A 19,819-nucleotide genomic window follows, 5' to 3' on the forward strand; every position below is an offset into this window, starting at 1 on the left:
CAATCAAACATACACCATGACATTCAAGCAACGCAAGATATCATTCTAGAAATGCAGAAATTAAACACACAAAAGTCTTAGAAACATTCACCTAGGATGATCACCGAAGAGTTTAGCCGGACATGGCTCGGTGAATCATCATCAACATCAATCTAATGTTCATACAAATTAAAAACACAAACCGAATGTTTGGAAATGTTCACAAAGCAAGCAAGTACTCCAAAATCGCCCCCAAAGTGTCTAAGAACCGTCAATGATGAGAATAATCCCAAGAGACACACCAAAACCGATTAAAAACATGGCAGTTACAAATTTCCGTTCAGGCTCCACCGTAAATTACGGCTCCACCGTAATTTACGGTGGACATCAAATTGTTACGGTGAAACAAGCCTGTGTTACGGTGCAGAATCAAGTGGAAAATGAACCACCGTAAATTACGGTAGAACCGTAATTTACGGTGCCTGGCTGTCTTCAATTCTTTGTTATTCTGTTGTTCTCCTCTTGACCCGTTTTCCACCAAAACCTTCAAAAGCTGCCTTTGATCCATCTTTTAGCTCCTAATTCGTACCTGAAACATAAGCATCGTAGTCATCTAATTCAAGATAATTACACGGCTAATTGGAAGATTATTTCATATTTTAACACGCTTAAGGGTTGTCCAAAGGACCACCCGTCACACAACCAGTAATACCTGATCCGTCGAGGCGTAGGAGGACAAATGCTCGTATGTCTACACGAGGAGGAGGGGGTATCCACTTCAGCACTCCTCGACATTCTAGTAGTAGCCACTATCCGCCACTACAAGAAGAAGGACCTTCAAGTCCTATACAGGAGGCGAACTCCGCACCAACTGCACGAAATTCGCCACCATTTGGGTATGACCAACCCATACCTGCTTACACGGGTCCGACGGCTTACAACCCGTTCGAACCGTCACAAGCACAATACAACTACGGCTATGAGCGCGACCCCTATGTGGTGTCGGCAAGATATAATGCGCGCTACCCTGACGGAGCACATGGAAACATGGGACCACCGGACTACTCAGCTCATGGGTATCCAATACCTCCCAGACCTCCAGTTCCGCATCAAGCGCCACAACCACGATTCTCTCCTCCTGAACAGGAAGAAATACTCCATCGACTAGATCGTGTGGAGAGAGAGTTCGAGGAAGAAAAGAAAAGCCATCGAGGATTTCTCAAGGGCTTGGCGAACCTACTAAAGGGCAAAAAGAAGAAACGTGACCACTAGCCCTTAATAGTTGTACTAATGTAATTTCTATTTTGAAATAAGTCCCTGCGTGGACTTGTCACTTATTTTAAAACCTCTCTGGAGGTATGTACTATTTGAAGGACCCGTTTAGGGCAATATGTAATTGTATTTGAGATTTTGGAATGTATGTTATGAGTTTTGTTTTAATATATATAAAAATAAATCAAAACCATTCCTTTTATATTGATCTGCCTAAATAAAGAATCTTAAAAGGTGAAACCTAGCTTGGGGTCTGTTAAGATCTAGTCAAGATGGTACGACCTAACTGAAAAGATTCTGATTCCCTGTTAACCTCTGTACGCATGTTAACATTCATGGCAGATGTGATTCGTTAAAATCACGCGCGTCATTCTTATACAATAATCCTTTAAGGATTTCAAAACCCAACTAAATGATATATAAATCGTGGGTTAAATCACCAATGAAGGTGATCAGTATTATAAAGACATCCATTAGTGATGCAATGCCTACGGGCCAGTATTATAAAGACATCCATTAGTGATGCAATGCCTACGGGCCAGTATTATTAAAACATCCATTAGTGATGCAGTGCCTACGGGCCAGAAATATTAAAACATCCATTAGTGATGCAGTGCCTACGGGCCAGAATTATTAAAACATCCATTAGTGATGTAGCGCCTACGGGCCAGTATTATAAAGACATCCATTAGTGATGCAATGCCTACGGGCTAGTATTATTAAAACATCCATTAGTGATGCAGTGCCTACGGGCCAGAAATATTAAAACATCCATTAGTGATGCAGTGCCTACGGGCCAGAATTATTAAAACATCCATTAGTGATGTAGCGCCTACGGGCCAGTATTATTAAAACATCCATTAGTGATGTAGTGCCTACGGGCCAGTATTATTAAAACATCCATTAGTGATGTAGTGCCTACGGGCCAATATTATTAAAACATCCGTTAGTGATGTAGTGCCTACGGGCCAACCATATTAAAACATCCCTTAGAGATGTAGTGCCTACGGGCCAACCATATTAAAACATCCATTAGAGGTGTAGTGCCTATGGGCCATAATAATTGTCTTATAAAGACAAAAGGCAGTGGTAGTCTATGACTCTCTGTCAGAAAGAGATAAAAGAACTACGGTTCAACTCTCTATGCCTTTGATTCTCTGAAATCTCGGCTAACATTATAAAACATCATCATGATTAGGCTTTATGCCGCCAATACTATTTATATAGTTAAAATAGGATATATTCAAATCCTAATATTTAATGAAATAAAAAGTTAACCAAATATGGTCTCTGTACCATGGTTGACAAATTGTCATAAAAGACAATCATATAATAATCTCCTAAATTAAAATTTTGTTATCTTCTGTAACAGATTCAAGTTACAATGGCGGATCCCAATGGAGAGAACAGCCACACAAACGAAGATGACTATGACAATGCGTCAGTGCATTTGACAGGCGCACAACTGAAGGCTCTGATTGACAATGCTGTCCAGGCAGCTATTGATCGTCAAAATACTGAGTCTCAAGGCAGAACTGTGTCAAAACCACCCTCTAAACCAAAGACACACTCCAAACCACCCTCTGAACCCAAGAAAGATGACGACAAGCATTCGTCTACTGAGCACAGCGTTCATCGCGATAGAGAATATACTGATGCGTCAAGTGCTAAGGGTTGCACCTACAAATACTTTGTATCATGTAAGCCCCGTGAATTTACAGGGGAGAAAGGTGCGGTTGACTGTATCACCTGGCTAGACGAGATGGACACGATAGTGGACATCAGCAGGTGCGCTGAGAGGGACGTGGTTAAGTTTGTGTCCCAGTCATTCAAGGGCGAGGCCCTGGCATGGTGGAGAGCTCTGGTGCAGGCTTCAGGTAAGTCTGCCTTATACAAAATGTCATGGGGGGAGTTTATTACCCTCATAAAAGAAAACTACTGCCCTCAGCACGAGGTTGAGAAGATTGAGGCAGATTTTGTCTCACTAGTGATGACAAACCTGGATTGTCAAGCATATCTGACAAGTTTTAACACTATGTCACGCCTGGTGCCATATCTTGTGACACCAGAACCTAGAAGGATTGCCCGATTCATTGGGGGCTTAGAGCCGGCGATCAAGGCCAGCGTAAAGGCCTCTAGGCCGACGACCTTCAGGTCAGTTACTGGCCTCTCCTTGTCTCTTACACTTGATGCTGTCCGTCTGAGGGCACAAAGGAGCAAGGAGGCTGAAAAGCGAAAGCGTGAGGATGAAATCTCACGAAAGTCTGGGAAAAAGCACCGTGGAAACGGTGAAAGCAAGAGAGGGTCGGAGGCAAAGAAGGAGGGGCAAGCTGAAGGAAGACCCCACTGCAAGGTCTGCAAGAAACCTCACTCCAGGAAGTGTAGGTTTGCGTCTGGTTCACAGTCGCAACAAAAGACTCCATCCTGTGGGCTATGCAAGTCCAAGGATCACAAGACCGTGGAGTGCAAAAAGATAAAGGATGCAACCTGCTATAATTGTAATGAAAAGGGGCATATAAAGAGTAATTGCCCGAAGTATGCCAAGAAGGCGGAGGAGACTAAGAAATCAAATGCGAGAATTTTTCGCTTGGATGCAAAGGAAGCGGTTAAGGACGACAATGTGCTTACAGGTACTTTTCTCGTAAATAATATATTTGCAAGAGTACTATTCGATTCTGGCGCTGATAAGTCCTTTGTAGACCAGAAATTTTGCCAACTACTAAATATGCCAATCAAAACCCTTGACGTGAAATACGAAGTAGAGTTAGCAGACGGCACGATAGAAACCGTCTCTACTGTTCTAGAAGGATGTGAAATATCCATTAGGAACCATTCTTTTCCTTTATCTCTACTTCCTTTCAAACTTGCGGGTTTTGACATCGTGCTAGGCATGCACTGGTTATCCCGTAATCAGGCCCAAATCATTTGCGGCAAAAGGCAAATAGTTTTAAAGACTCCGAGTGGTGAATCTCTTACCATTCGAGGGGATACGCAGTTCGGATTGCCCGAAGACGTATCTATGCTGAAAGCTTCAAGGTGTTTGAACAGAGGCTGTGTAATTTACATGGCTCAGGTGATAATTGAAGAACCAAAGCCGAAGATCGAGGATCTTCCTGTCATTTCTGAATACCCCGAGGTTTTTCCTGAAGAACTACCTGGTTTGCCACCAGATAGACAAGTGGAGTTCAGAATAGACATCATTCCTGGAGCTGCTCCGATAGCCAGAGCACCTTACAGGTTAGCTCCGACGGAAATGAAAGAACTAAGGACCCAGTTGGATGAACTGCTGGCAAAGGGTTTTATAAGACCTAGTTCATCTCCCTGGGGAGCTCCTGTCCTATTTGTAAAGAAGAAGGACGGATCGATGCGGTTGTGCATCGACTATAGAGAACTGAATAAAGTTACCATAAAGAATAGATATCCTTTACCAAGGATCGATGATCTATTCGATCAGCTGCAAGGAGCAAGCTACTTCTCCAAGATCGACTTAAGGTCGGGTTATCATCAACTAAGGGTCAGAGATGAAGATATACACAAGACTGCATTTAGGACTCGCTATGGTCATTACGAGTTCCTAGTGATGCCTTTTGGGCTCACAAATGCACCGGCTGCGTTCATGGATCTCATGAATCGCGTTTGCAAGCCATACTTGGACAAATTCGTCATAGTCTTCATCGACGATATCCTTATATATTCCAAGAATCAAGATGACCACGAGAAGCACCTCCGTTGCATTCTCGAATTACTACAGCGTGAGAAACTCTACGCCAGATTCTCGAAGTGTGAATTCTGGCTAAGAGAGGTTCAATTTTTAGGACACGTTGTGAGCGAGCGTGGTATCCAAGTGGATCCCGCTAAGGTAGAGGCAGTCATGAACTGGCAAGAGCCAAAGACGCCTACCGAAATTCGTAGTTTCCTGGGGTTAGCAGGGTACTACCGGAGATTTATTGAAAATTTTTCGAGGATTGCTGCGCCCTTGACTTCCTTGACCAAGAAGAAAGAAAAGTACATTTGGGGCCCAAAGCAGCAAGAGTCCTTCGAAATACTGAAGCAAAGGCTAAGCAACGCACCTGTGTTAACATTACCGGAAGGTACAGATGAATTCGTAGTTTACTGCGATGCATCACACACAGGCATGGGGTGTGTGCTTATGCAGAAGGGCAAAGTGATTGCCTATGCTTCAAGGCAATTAAAGGTGCATGAAAAGAATTACACCACCCACGACTTGGAGTTGGGTGCTGTTGTATTTGCACTTAAGTTGTGGAGGCACTACCTTTATGGTATTAAATTTGTGATTTATTCAGATCACAAAAGCCTCCAGCACCTGTTCAACCAGAAGGAGTTGAACATGAGGCAACGCCGCTGGATGGAAACCCTGAATGATTATGACTGTGAAATCAGGTACCATCCCGGCAAGGCGAATGTAGTCGCCGATGCCTTGAGCAGGAAAGAAAGGGTAAAACCCATTCGAATCAATGCCAAGAGCATTGAGGTTAAGAATAATTTGATGGAAAGGATATTAGCTGCGCAGCATGAGGCTGTGTTGGAAGCTAATTATCCTAATGAAAAGCTGGGAGTAACTGAAGAGCAGTTGACTCTTAGCAAGGATGGAATTCTTAGACTGAACGGACGTATATGGGTTCCGATATATGGAGGACTACGAGATGTTGTTCTCTAGGAAGCCCATAGTTCCAAATACTCAGTCCATCCTGGTGCTGATAAAATGTACCAAGACTTAAAGGCAAATTATTGGTGGATAGGCTTGAAAAAGTCTGTTGCCGCCCATGTAGCAAAGTGCTTGACTTGTGCTCAAGTCAAAGCCGAGCACCAAAAGCCGTCTGGCTTGCTACAACAGCCTGAACTTCCCGAGTGGAAGTGGGAATGCGTAACTATGGACTTCATAACCAAGTTACCCAAAACCAGGAAAGGAAACGATACAATATGGGTCATAGTCGATAGGCTGACTAAATCAGCTCACTTTCTACCCATCAAGGAGACGTATAGCTCCGATATGTTAGCCCAACTTTATGTTGATAAGATTGTAGCCTTACACGGCATACCTGTGTCTATTATCTCCGACAGGGATACTAGATACACATCACACTTCTGGAAAAGTTTCCAGCAATCTTTGGGCACGCGTTTAAACTTTAGTACGGCTTACCATCCACAGACGGACGGTCAAAGTGAGCGTACTATCCAAACGCTAGAAGACATGCTTCGTGCATGTGCGATCGATTTAGGTGGTAACTGGGATAAGAACCTACCCCTGATCGAATTCTCCTACAATAATAGCTACCACACCAGCATAAAGGCTGCGCCTTTCGAGGCATTATATGGTAGGAAATGCAGATCGCCTGTTTGTTGGACGGAAGTAGGAGAGGTCCAATTATCGGGACCAGAGATTGTTTTCCAGACAACGGACAAGATTGTCCAGATCCGGGAACGTCTCAAGGCTGCCCGTGATAGGCAGAAGAGCTACGCTGATCCAAAGCGTAAGGATTTTCACTTCGAAGTAGGTGAAAAGGTATTACTTAAAGTATCACCCTGGAAGGGGGTGATGCGTTTCGGCAAGAAAGGCAAACTGAGTCCGAGATACATAGGACCTTTTGAGGTCATTGAACGAGTCGGATCCGTTGCCTATAAACTGAACTTGCCTGAAGAGCTTAATGGAATTCACAATGTGTTCCACATCTGCAATCTCAAAAAGTGCTTCGCCGATGAATCATTGGTGATTCCACACACAGATGTGCATATAGATGAGAGCTTAAAATTTATAGAAAAACCCTTGTCGATTGAAGATCGACAGGTGAAGAAGCTTCGCAGAAAGCACGTACCGATTGTAAAAGTCAAATGGGATGCTCGTAGAGGTCCTGAATATACGTGGGAAGTCGAAGCTACAATGAAAGAAAAATACCCCTATTTATTTGAGTAAATCTCGGGTCTAGATTTATTTTAAGGGGGTGAGGATGTAACACCTCGAATTTTTGTGTCCAATGATGTGTTAACACGTGTCATTTGTTTACACGTGGCATCTATAATAAATAAAGGACTAATTTTGACAAACCTTGAAAGTATATAAATTCGAGGGCTATAAATGTCAACAAGGGTAAATATACTGTATAGTATCCCTATATAATGCTTAAACCTTCAAACGAATAAATTATAGATCGTACAAAAACAAAACGCGGAAGAAAGTGAGAGATTACAAACTACAGGGTTAACTGTGTCAACATGTTTAATAATACCTCTGAGTGACCCTTTAACGTTCCAAAGACTTTGTAACGGTATTATACCCTCACTAAAATAATATATATGAATTTCGCGAAGTTTCGATATGAAACGAGAAAGTTACGATCGAATTCGTAGAAGAAGGGTTAAAAGCGTCAACAGTGAAAGTTAAGGCTTTCCAATATAATTAATAAATAAACCGGGGACTTAATAATGCGGGTAAATAACACGAGGCCCCTATCGGTAAATAACCGAGGGCCAAACCGCAAAGTTACCCCTTCAAAACCGAAAGGTCAGGTAAATCATTACGAAAGATTTCGTTATTAATGGCCAGATTCTGTAATCATAACAAAAGATTTAAAAATTCTGAAATCTTAACCTCTCGCGACCCGCGTGAAGGTTATGGTTAAGTTGAGGCGGGCCGCGAGCCACCTCAAATACGCGTCTGATTTCTTACACTCAAGCGACCCGCGTTAAAGTGCATGGGAACTCCCATGCGGGCCGCGTAAAGTGCCCAGATGCAGAATTGTTGTAACTACATGGCTTTTGGAGCTTATGAACGACCAAACCTCAATCAATGAGGCATGGGTGCCCCCTACTCGACCCATAACCCTCTAATACACCTGCCATTCATCCAAGGGCACTTGTAGAGTTGTGTGTAATGATCTTGAGCCATGACATTTGCTATAAATAGCACTAGTATGCAACATAACATTCACAACATCAAAACACACACCTCTGATCATTTCAAGAGCTCTCAAGTCCTCTTCTCTGCTCCATAAGCAAGAACACAACTTCTGTAAGTGATCTAACCCTTTGTGGTGTCACATTTCCTTAGTAAATGGCTAAGAACCAAACCGTCGTAACTACGGTTTGACTTTACAATAAATCAGTAATGATTCAGTCTTATGACGAATCAAAAGTGGTTATGAGTTGGTATTTATGTGGGTAATAAACCTCTAAAATGGTTCCCCCTGATCACCACTCTAACTATGTCGAATGTCGAGTCAAACGTGCGGTTAAAAAGTCAACAGAAAGCTATTTTAGCGATTTATGCATAATCTGTAATATATATGTTATGGAACCTGTTTTGATAATCATAAAACATGATAATAAGTATATAAACATGTTTGCGCTCGTTTGAATCGATCATTTACTATATAGAACCGGTTCGGAGCCGAATGTCGCAAAAGTTTGACTTTTGCTTTGACTTCAGTTCTGACCCGTTTTAGTGAGGTATAAATATACCTTAGGACTCTCTTAGGACCAGGTCACATGTTGGTATACGCCTCTGTGGTCGGTTCATGAGTTATCCGAGTCTTTTGCGCAATTCCGTCATTCGCCTAAAAGTTGACCGTAACGGCCTTTTAAAATTAAAACGAGTATTTCGGACACGTGAACGGACCAAAACCTTGCTTATTAAATTATAAGCATGTCCTTAAAGTTTCACGTCAATCCGAGGTCTAGAATGAGAGTTATGCTAAAAGGCGCACTTTTGAGAAAGTTTTGTAATTAACGGCGCAATTAGCATAACGCCCATCTAACCCAAGTTTTCGTCACCAAAACTTTTACCCACTGTGGTAAAATAATACTTTGGGAATTTCAAAGATTTTTAATAATTTTTACCTTGCTCATAACCTGCGGTTATGGCTACGGTTCGGTAAATACCGAATATGCCCTTTTCGGCCAAAACGGGAGTTCTACAAGGTCTTTTGACCCGATTCCAGTTGCTACTGGTTTTAAATAATAAATAAAGTATTTTAAGCTTTATAAGCTGTTCGGGAAACTCAGATTTCCTGTAGAACTCGAAAAGCCCTTTTTTTAAAGTCTTTAAAATGACCAAAAAGCCCCTACGGGGCATAATATAAACTTAAACTCGTTACGGGCATTACGGAAGGTATTCTACTGATACCAAAATACTTTTAAGGCATATTGACTTAGGAAATGAGCGTACGACTCTTATGGTTAACCGTTTCGCCTATTTGCGCACACGGTACGGCTCATGGAACTAGTTTTCGTGCAATAGCCGATATGGGTCAAATTATATTATTTGAACCCCGAAATCCAGAGTATGAACTATAGACCCATATAAAACAAGTCTCTGAACTTGTTGGGTCCAAATCATACTCCATTCTCGGTTTTCGCCTTTTCGTGCGAATTAACCATAACTATGTATCGGAATCAACCGGTTTAAGCTACGGCTAATATAAGGACCGTCAGGATTCTAAGAGGTTAATTAAAACCTTCGTTCCAGATTAGGAGCCCCAGTAAAAGCTATCGGTGACTTGATCTAAATTAAGGATTAATACTTGCAAAGGTAAATACTTTTAACTTATTTCCCCTATATGGGCTTGGGTTACGGTATATTAATACCGCTTGATTGAGCATTATATAATTCCATCGCTTAGGTGGTTAATTGATTAAATATGATCGGCTCATTTAAACAGTTTTGTTGCTTATAAGCCTTTGGGGGGTTTAATGACCGTTGTCCCGGATATCCTTGGCATCATTTTACGAAATGGCCACGACCATCGACATCCCGGTGTAGGCGTACACCCGGTATAAAGTGTCGACATTAAAATTAAAAGACGTAGCCGTTGGTTTTTGTACTACGGTTTTACGCAAACGTGGTGTGTCTATAAATCTTTAACCCGGCACGACCCGGGCTACTGAACGCATAAAAGAACATGTAAAACGTTCACAAGATCATTATGAATTTTCCCAAGTTATAAAAGAGTTTGTGCCTTGTGCATTCAAATCAATTTTAATAAACATTTTCAAATGTGTCAGTTGAATGTATTTACCAGTGTAAACTGACGTATTTTCCCCAAAAAGATTAAGTGCAGGTACCTAAACGTAATTGGCTGGTATTAGCTCCCTAGCGTCGGGATAAGTCTCGCAAGCTTGATTGCAGTATCTGATGGAACAATACTTTATGTTTATTTACGATCCACTGTGGATATATCCAACCCCTGTAATACATTTTGATATTACAATCAGAGGTTGAAATTTATATATTTATCTTATGCTTCCGCTGTGCATTATATAATTGTGTGGTTTGACTATATTGTTGCCAACATCGTCACGGTAATCCCCCACCGGGCCCACCGGTGAGACACGTGGAAATCGGGGTGTGACAGTACCAAAGCTTGACAACTGAAATAGAAGTCTCCCATACCAAAATCCGGCTTATGCAGGCAGAGCTGGAGGAACGGGAAGGAAAGGTCAAGGAGTTGCAGGACCATTGCGATTCACTTGTCACTCAAAACAACAAACTTGCTGTATCGTCGTCCTCTAAACTAAAAGAAGCGAAAAATGCTCTGGCACAATCCAACGCAGAAGTCGATGATTTGACCAGCCAGCTAGCGGCTATGCGGGGAGACAGGAATTGGTTGATAACTAATGGGCTTGTGGGGGCGTTTGAGTACCTGCGTGAATCGCCCCATTTTACTAGCTTGGTTGATCGTCTTTCCGCGGCTGCTTACCAATCCGGGCATCATGATGTGTGTATAAGGGCTATATGGATTGCCATCAGTTGGATAGGGTATCGCCGGATTTTCATGCTGTCAAGGGTAAGCTGCAAACTGATATGGTGAGCGCCCTTGAAGCGGCGTATACCGAGCCGCTGCCCTGTTATGGCGATTTAATGGACAAAGTCAATGAGGATGGGATAGAATCGCTGCGTCTGATGCTGGACCCCGCGGAGGAGTCTGAAGAAGAATGACAACTTCGCTTTTCTTTTTGTTGCTTGCTATGTACTCTTATTGCTTTGCTAATGACACTGTTTGAATTGGGTTTAGTGCCCATTTCTGTTTTGATTTGACAGCTATATTAATGCAAATGTCATGATTTCTGACACCGCCGAATTTTTTAAAATATGGCTCTGTGACGTGTGATGATTATTTTCCATTAATGCACCTGACGTCACCACTGTCAAAACTTTTTACTCCTGCTATAAATTTACCTTTCGTTTCCTTATTTGGTTGTTTGGACATGATGGAAAGAAAACGATATAGGCAAAGACTCTCCGAGATCTTCCGGGTTCTTGATGCTGCTGATGGCTTGCTCCAGCTGCAATACCCGGTAACGAGGTCGATGCTTAGGGGGAGGAGACCCATTCCCAATGTTGCTCCGGTTCGTGCTAACCGAGCATGTCAGAGCATTGTTATTGAGGATCCTCAACCAGTGGATCCCGGAGTGCCACAGCTATCAGCTGATGTGCTGTCTAGTCTGATTCCGGTGAACCCTGAACAGCGATACCGTCTGACGTACCAACGCCATTCTGGTGGTCGGCCGAGGAGACAGCAGGTGGATGGCTCAGGTACGGTGGTTCCGATGGTTGATGGTTCATCTGACAATTTGGCCATCGATCCAGTTGTAGTTGTGGGTGATGAGGTGGTGGTGCATACCCCTGCAGTGGTGATGGCACCCAACCTTCCTCAGTAGGTGTTTTGAACATGTTCTGTATTTTGGTTCCCATATGTTTGGTTTTTAGTGACAAGGACAAGTACTTGGTTTTTTTGAGATAGGTTATGTACATGTAGTGATGCCTATCCGTTTTGGGGCGGTGTATGTATCTATTACCAAGATACCCGCCGTAAGCGCTTGTTATTGTTAACCCTATGACTTATATGAATGAAAAATATTTCATGTTTAAGGGTGTTGTTTGTGTTTTTACCGTTTTATGCATTCATCGTGCGATGGTAACTTTTGTAACAAATAAACTTAAATCTTTATTAAACTTGCATGGAGTAATAAAAGAAAAGCAAAAAAAACCCCAACACGGGTTACAAATGTGAATTGAGAAGATAGTTAACTCTTGCTGTTAGGAGCAAGGTTTTACAGGTAGCATTTCCTCAACTGGGCGATGTTCCAACTGTGCGGTATTGGCGTGCCATCTAGTCGGGATAGGCGATAGGCCCCTTTACCCAGATCTTCTTGGATGATATAAGGGCCTTCCCAGTTTGGGTCCAGTTTTCCTGAGGGTTCCATTCTACTTGCTTCGTTGTCACGCATGACGTAATCACCCGCCTTGAAACTTTGTTTAGCCACCCGTTTGTTATAATACTTTTCCAACGCTTTCTTGTATCGTGCTACGCTGATGGCGGCTGCCTCACGCCTTTCTTCCAACAAATCCAAGCCTTCTCTCAGAGATTGGTCGTTGTCATTGCCTATGTTGAGACGGCGTAATGACGGTAACCCTGCTTCAGCAGGTATCATTGCCTCCATTCCGTAGGTAAGGCTGAATGGGGTTTCGTTGTTGCTAGTTTTGGGCATTGTTCTATGTGCCCAAAGGACATGTGGCAATTCTTCCACCCACGAGCTTCCCTCGTGCCCCAGTCGTTTTTTGATGCCCTCTAGCAAACTCCTGTTCGTCCGCTCCACCTGTCCGTTACCTTGAGGGTGTGCTACCGACGTAAAAATCTGCTGGATGTGGAGATCAGTGCACCATTCCTGGAAAATTCTATCCGTGAACTGTGTCCCGTTGTCACTCACCAGGTAAAGCGGTAACCCGAACCTGCACACTATGTGCTCCCAGAGGAATTTTTTGGCATTTTCCGCCGTTATCTTAGCCAAGGGTTTTGCTTCCACCCATTTGGTGAAGTAATCAACCGCCACAATTAGGTACTTCAACTTTCCGGGGGCCAGCGGGAAAGGTCCTACGATATCCACGGCCCATTTCTGGAAAGGCCACGCTGCTGTCACCGATACCAGGCTGTTCTTGGGCCGTATTGTCTGAGGAGCGAACTTCTGGCAACTGCGGCATTTTCGTAGTTCCGTTACAGCGTCTTCGTGCATCCCAGGCCAGTAATATCCCGCGCTATGGATTTTGGCCACCACTGCTAGAGGTCCGGCGTGTATGCCGCATAGACCCGCGTGAATTTCGCTGATGAGGTACTTTGCCTCTACTGGGGAAACACATCGCAGCAACGGACCCAAGTAAGATTTTCGGTATAGGACACCATCATTGACCTCATATTGTAGCGCTTTCGTTTGTATCTTCTGTGCCTCGCCCTTGGCGGGAGGTAGCTCACCCGTTTCGAGGAAGCGTAGAATCGGAGTATACCAGCAAGGTTCTTCCATTGTGATGGCGGAAACACTCCGTGGTTCGATTGAGGGTGTTTGTAACGTTTCGACTTTGACTTCCTTTTCCATGCCTGAGGTGGCGAGTTTGCTTAGGGCGTCTGCTATTTGATTCTTTCCTCTATGTACATGGTTGAGTGTGACCTTGTCGAAGGAATCCATGAGTTCTTTAGTTTTTGCCAGGTATTTCGCCATTGACTCGTCTTTAGCTTCATACGTTTCGTTTACCTGATTGTTAACCAGCAACGAGTCGACGTATGCGTCTACCCTGGCTGCCCCCATGGATTTTTCCATTCGTAAACCTGCCAATAATGCCTCGTACTCCGCTTCATTATTAGAACATTCAAAGTCGAAACGTAAGGCGTACATTAGTCTGATTTGATCTGGACTTATTAGCATTAGGCCTGCACCGGACCCCTTTCCGCTAGATGATCCATCAGTGTATAGTTTCCAAGTCTGCCTTGTAGTGCTGGACTCTGGTATATCTTGGACGACTAGGTCCGTAATGACTTCTCCTTCCGGTATTTCAGCTAAAAAATCAGCAATCACTTGCCCTTTAACCGCTGTTCGCTTCTGATATTCAATATCTAAAGCCCCCAGCTCAATGGCCCATTTAGCCAACCTGCCCGAAACCTCTGGCTTGTGTAAAACTTGTTGTAGCGGGTAATTGGTTAAGATTTGTACACGGTGTACCTGAAAGTATCTTCTTAGTCGCCTTGTGGCGTGTACTAATGCTAAAACTAGCTTTTCCAGTGTAGGATAGCGCGTTTCAGGCCCCGCTAGCACCCGGCTTCTGTAGTATATTGGTGTCTGTTTCCCTTCTCGTTCAACCATGAGCACGGCGCTCACCGCCGTATGAGCGGCCGCTAAATACATCTTTAGTATTTCACTGGGTCTGGGCGCTGTCAGCGTAGGTAACCCTTCTATAAAACGTTTCATTTCTTGTAGAGCCTGCTCCGCTTCGCTGGTCCATTTGAAATTCTTCTTGTTGAGGCAATCTTTTAATGTTTTTATGAAAGGCAATGACTTTTCGGCGTGCCTTGCTAAGAACCTGTTGATTGCTACCAGTCGTCCATTTAGGGCTTGAGCTTCTTTCAGCGTTCGGGGAGAAGGCATTCGCGCTATGGCGGCTACCTTTTCCGGGTTAGCTTTAAAACCGTCTCGGGTGACTACTACCCCCAGGAACTTCCCCTCTTCCACCCCAAACGAACACTTCTTTGGATTTAATTTTATGTTGTACTCTCTGAGCCGCTGGAAAGTTTCCTCGATATCTGCCAACATCTGTTTTTCTTCGCTGCTTTTAATTACGAGGTCGTCTACATAGACTTCCAAATTTCGCCAGATCTGTGCCTCAAACACCTTGTCCATGAGCCTCTGATAGGTAGCTCCTGCGTTTCGTAGCCCAAAAGGCATCTTGGTGTAACAAAAGATGCCCACGTCGGTATGAAACGCTGTTTTTTCTTCATCTTCCTTGGACATTTTAATCTGGTGGTACCCTTTATACGCGTCTAGGAAACATTTGAATCGATAGGTGTAACACCTCGAAAATTTACGTCCAATAATGTCTTGACACGTGTCATAAGGTTCCGGTATGTGAAAACATACTTTAGAGGGACTAAAAGTGACAAACAGTGAAAACTATGGAATGTAAGGGTCCAAAGTGTCAACAATGGATAAATAGACTCTATGATAACCCTACATAATGTTTATAACCTTAAACGGATGGTTCATGGATCATACGACGCGGAAATTGCACAAAAGTGAGGAATTGCAAACTACAGGGGCCAAATATGTCAACATGTTGAATTTATACCTCTGAGTGAACTTTTGGCAGACCCGAAGCATTGTAATGCTAAAATATACTCACTAGAATATGTGGTAAAAATTTCGTGAAGTTTCGATAACGTATGAGAAAGTTATGGACAAAACCGTACTTGAGGGGTTAAAAGCGTCAACGTCGAATTTCATGACTTTTCGGTTGAGCGCAAAGTTATCCAAGGACATTACCATGTTGGTAAATGTCCCAAGGTTCTTAAAAACCAAGTTTGGGGGTTTACGAGTCAAAATAAGTAGCCGAAGCATCGCGTGCAAGAACAGGGACCAAAGCTGCCAAGTTTGAAACAATTTTGGGCCTGCAGACCCCAGGCGACCCGCCTGGGAATCCTTAGGCGGGCCGCGTGACCCCGCCAGCATCAGAACTTCGCGAAAATTTCAATTTGGGTCCGAATTTGAAGTGGTAAACAGCTCATATCACCTCCTTTTGCACCAATAAACTTCCTTGCATGCCTAGGACAATAGTAACCTCCCTCCAACCTCTGAATTTCCTCCTTAAATCAGATCACAAGCTCATATTTTTGGGCACTTGGTTGTAAACAAGAACTCTCAACTTGCAAGAACACTCTCAAGGCTTTCTGGAGCATTTCTGAACGACAAGGCTGACTCTAAGTGTTAACTAAGCTTCATTAGGACCTTTGTAAGCTTCTATATCAGTCTCTAATTCGTTCTAGCATAGATTAATTGCTAAAAGTCAAACCGTTGTTCTTATTATTTGACTTTTCGATTAAACGAGTTTTACTCTGTCATTTCTCAAATTGAAACCACCGATATGTTGGTATTTATGTGGGAAACAAACCCTCAAAAGGGTATTCTCTGATTCCCACTCTAAGCATGCTATTTGTCGAGTCAAAGTTGTTTCTAAAAAGTCAACAGAAATCGTTTTTGCGAAATATAGCGTAAATGGTAATGTAGATGACATGCAATCAGTTTGATCATCAAAAATAGCTTCATAATGAATATAAGAATATGTTTTACCATGATCAACTCGACAATCTTTAGTATAAACCCGGATTGGAACCGAAAGTCTTATAAAACGACTTTTTCGTTGACTCTCGATTCGGATCCGTGCATGCATGTTTGAGACCTGTATTAGAGCATATTTTGAACCACTTTTATTTTGGTTAAACTTTCTGGAATTTTTATATCTTGAGTCTATGCTTAGCCGATTCATTTGCATGTTTCCGATTTATGCTTAAAGTTGACTATTTTGCCCTTTTCGATATAAAACGTGATTTTTGGAAAAGTGAAAGAGTAGAAATCTTTATTTCTAATCTATAAACTTGCACCGAAAATTTGAGATCAGTTGGTGGTCCAGATTTTGAGTTATGGCCGATATCGTAAAACTATATCTTAAAGTTACATAAACGGCGCATTTAGCGTATAACCTATTTCAGGCCACGTTTTGATATAAAACTTTTTACCCACTGATGTTATATAATATTTTGGGATTTTTGATGATTTTTATTTAATTTTTGGCTGATCGTATCTTAGATCGCTTAGTCGATTCGGTTAATGCCGGTTTTGACCATTTAAGCCATAAAATGAGTTTTACACATTCTTTTGACCCCAAATCTTCTTCTACTGATTTTATATGTTAAATAAATTATTTTGAGCATTCTGGAAATATAAAAATCTCAGCTTTCTTTTGAAAACCCGGAAACGGCTCTAAATCGCATTTTTAAGCGTTTTTAGCGTATAGTAGGCGTTATACCCGTTTTAAACATATAAGACTCATACCTACTGATGTAATTAGTATATTTTCATATAATAACAGTAAGTATAAGTATATGAACTCAGATTTCCAGTTTTGGCATTTTTAGCCCTTGTGAAATTACTAAAATACCCCTACGGTGCATAGTTTGATATTAAATGTTGAGTTTGGTATATGGGTCATACCCTACTGTTATAATATGTTAAATGAAGTATATTTACTGTATAAACCAGACCCGAAACTCAGATTTCTAATTTGACTCTTTTATAATCTTTTAAATGACCAAAATGCCCTTCTAAGGCATAAATTGAGTTTAAAATTATTCCGGGCAATATAGAACATAACTTACTGATGTTATATCATATTTAAAGCATATTATCTCAGGGAACTTGCATTTGACTCTTTTGGCTACCCGTAACGCCCTTTTTGCGTTCGGTACGGTTTACGTAACTAGTTTGCGTAAATTGACCGAAACGGGTCAAACGTTATCGTTTTTTGTCTCAAAATCCAGAATGTATTTAGTATACCCATATTATACAAGTATCCAGACTTGTCGGGTCTAAATCACATTCTATCCGGTCTTTCGCTTAATCGTGCGCTTGTACCGTATCGTCCTTAAAACTAACCGGTCAAAGCTTAGGCTTAAATAAAAGACCTGTTAGGATTCTAATAGGTTATTATAAACCTTTGTTCCAGATTAGGAGGGCCAGTAAAAGCTACCTACACTTACCGTTTGTGATTCATACTTGCTCAGGTAAATACATTTTGACTTATTTTCCCTATACGGGCTTGGGGTACGGTATTTAAAATACCGCTTGATCGAGCGCACAAATCCTGCACCCTATGGGTGTACAGTCTTGAATAGTTTGTGCGACTCGTTTAACCAGTCTTGTTCTTACTTTAGGCTTTGGGGGGTTATTGACCGTGTCCCGGATATCCTTGGCATTATCTTACGAGATGGCCACGACCAGAGCACGGGGTGTATGCGTACACCCGACGTGTATAATTCTTTAATGTGGTGTGTCATTTAATCTTTAGCCCGGACAGCAGATCCCGGGCCACCAAAAGTACGGGTACATGTAATTCGTTCACAAGTTTATATTGCATAATTATCCCAAGTTAATAAAAATATTTATGCCTTGTGCATTTAAATCAATTTTCAATCATTTTCAAAACGAGTCAGTTGATTTGTATTTACCAGTGTAAACTGACGTATTTTTCCCAAAAGGTTAAGTGCAGGTACTAAACGAACTAGGCTGGCTGTTTCCTAAGAGCGTCCACTATAGTCTCGCAAGCTCGGACGACAAAATAAACTGTTGAACAATTTTATCTTATTTTTATTTGATCCGCCTGTGGATCCGTTTCAACTACTTATGATGTTATAATTACATTTAATTAAAGTTGAAATGTATCTATTCTGCTTCCGCTGTGCATTATTATATTGTGTTGTTTGTCTATGACGATGCCAACCACGTCACTGTACCCCACACCGGGCCCACCGGTGACACGTGGAGATCGGGGTGTGACAATAGGGTACCAGGGAGTCGACCTTTAAATCAATCTCGGGTAACGGGTACGCATCTTTTGGGCACGCCTTTTTTAAGTCTTTGAAATCGATGCACATTCGCCACGTGCCATCTGGTTTTTTCACCATGACCGGGTTGGATACCCATGTATGGTATTGCGTTTCCCTGAGAATTTCAGCTTCCACTAACTTTCGTACTTCTTTAACGACCGCCGCCCGGCGGTCCGGGGCCATGCTGCGCTTACCCTGAGCAACCGGCTTGACGCCTGGAAGTGTGGCGAGCCTGTGTTCCGCTTTGTCACGGGGGACTCCCGTCATATCGGAGTGCTCGAAAGCGAAAATGTCCGCGTTTCTTTTTAACAATTGCTTCAAGTCGCTTACAAATTCCGGGGACAGAGTGTCCCCAATTGTGACCATTTGGTCTGGATGGCGCGTGCTTAATACCCATCTTTCTGGTCCCGTGGCCCCGGTGGGCCCCTGGCGACATCGTTTGGTATTTAGTACTTCCCCGATTTTATCGCGAAATACGGTGGCGATACCTTGCGGTGTTGGGAACTTCATAAAACCCCTTGCCGTGGAGACTATGGCGTCCAATTTTCCCAGGGTGAATCTTCCGATTATCACATTGTGGTATTACTCAGCGCGGACTACATGGAAAGTTAGTAGTATGGTTCTTTCTTTGGGTGATTGCCCGAAGGTTACCGGGAAAGTGATTTGACCAATAGGGTCAACCTTTTCCCCTGTGAAACCTTTGATAGGGGCGTGTACTGATTCAAGCAACTTCCTATCCTCTGGTTGCATTCTGTTAAAGCAATGTTCATAGATGATGTCTTCTGAGCTTCCGGTGTCGACTAGGATTCGCCTCATGCGGTAGTCTCCTACTGCCACGGAGATGATCAGGGCGTCTGTGGTAAGATGCAAATCCTCCGTTCGCGGTTCTATAGTCATTGTTGCCAACATCCAAGGCTCGAGCGTGGAGAAACTCCGTTTCGCCCCCTTCCCATGTCAGCGTGAACCATGTTCAATTCGCGCGGCCTTTTGCCTGCCGCTTTATCATTCTCCTCCTTGACCACAGGCGGGCCTTGCTTGATATCTCGCACTAGGTGTGCCAACTTACCCGACTTCACGAAGTATTCGATCTGTTTTTTAAGCTGAAAACAGTCGTTGGTGTCATGCCCGCTCCC

General features: G+C 42.8%; 1 protein-coding gene across 1 annotated transcript; it reads right to left on the reverse strand.

Annotated features, from left to right (window-relative positions):
• Positions 1-12,318: 12,318 nt before the first annotated feature.
• On the reverse strand, positions 12,319-15,042 carry LOC110942609. The gene has a single exon (XM_022184385.1). The coding sequence runs from the start codon at positions 15,040-15,042 to the stop codon at positions 12,319-12,321; it is 2,724 nt and encodes a 907-aa protein (XP_022040077.1).
• Between the last annotated feature and the right edge of the window lie 4,777 nt (positions 15,043-19,819).

The sequence above is a fragment of the Helianthus annuus genome, chromosome 5, assembly GCF_002127325.2.
Source record: "Helianthus annuus cultivar XRQ/B chromosome 5, HanXRQr2.0-SUNRISE, whole genome shotgun sequence".
NCBI lineage: Eukaryota > Viridiplantae > Streptophyta > Magnoliopsida > Asterales > Asteraceae > Helianthus > Helianthus annuus.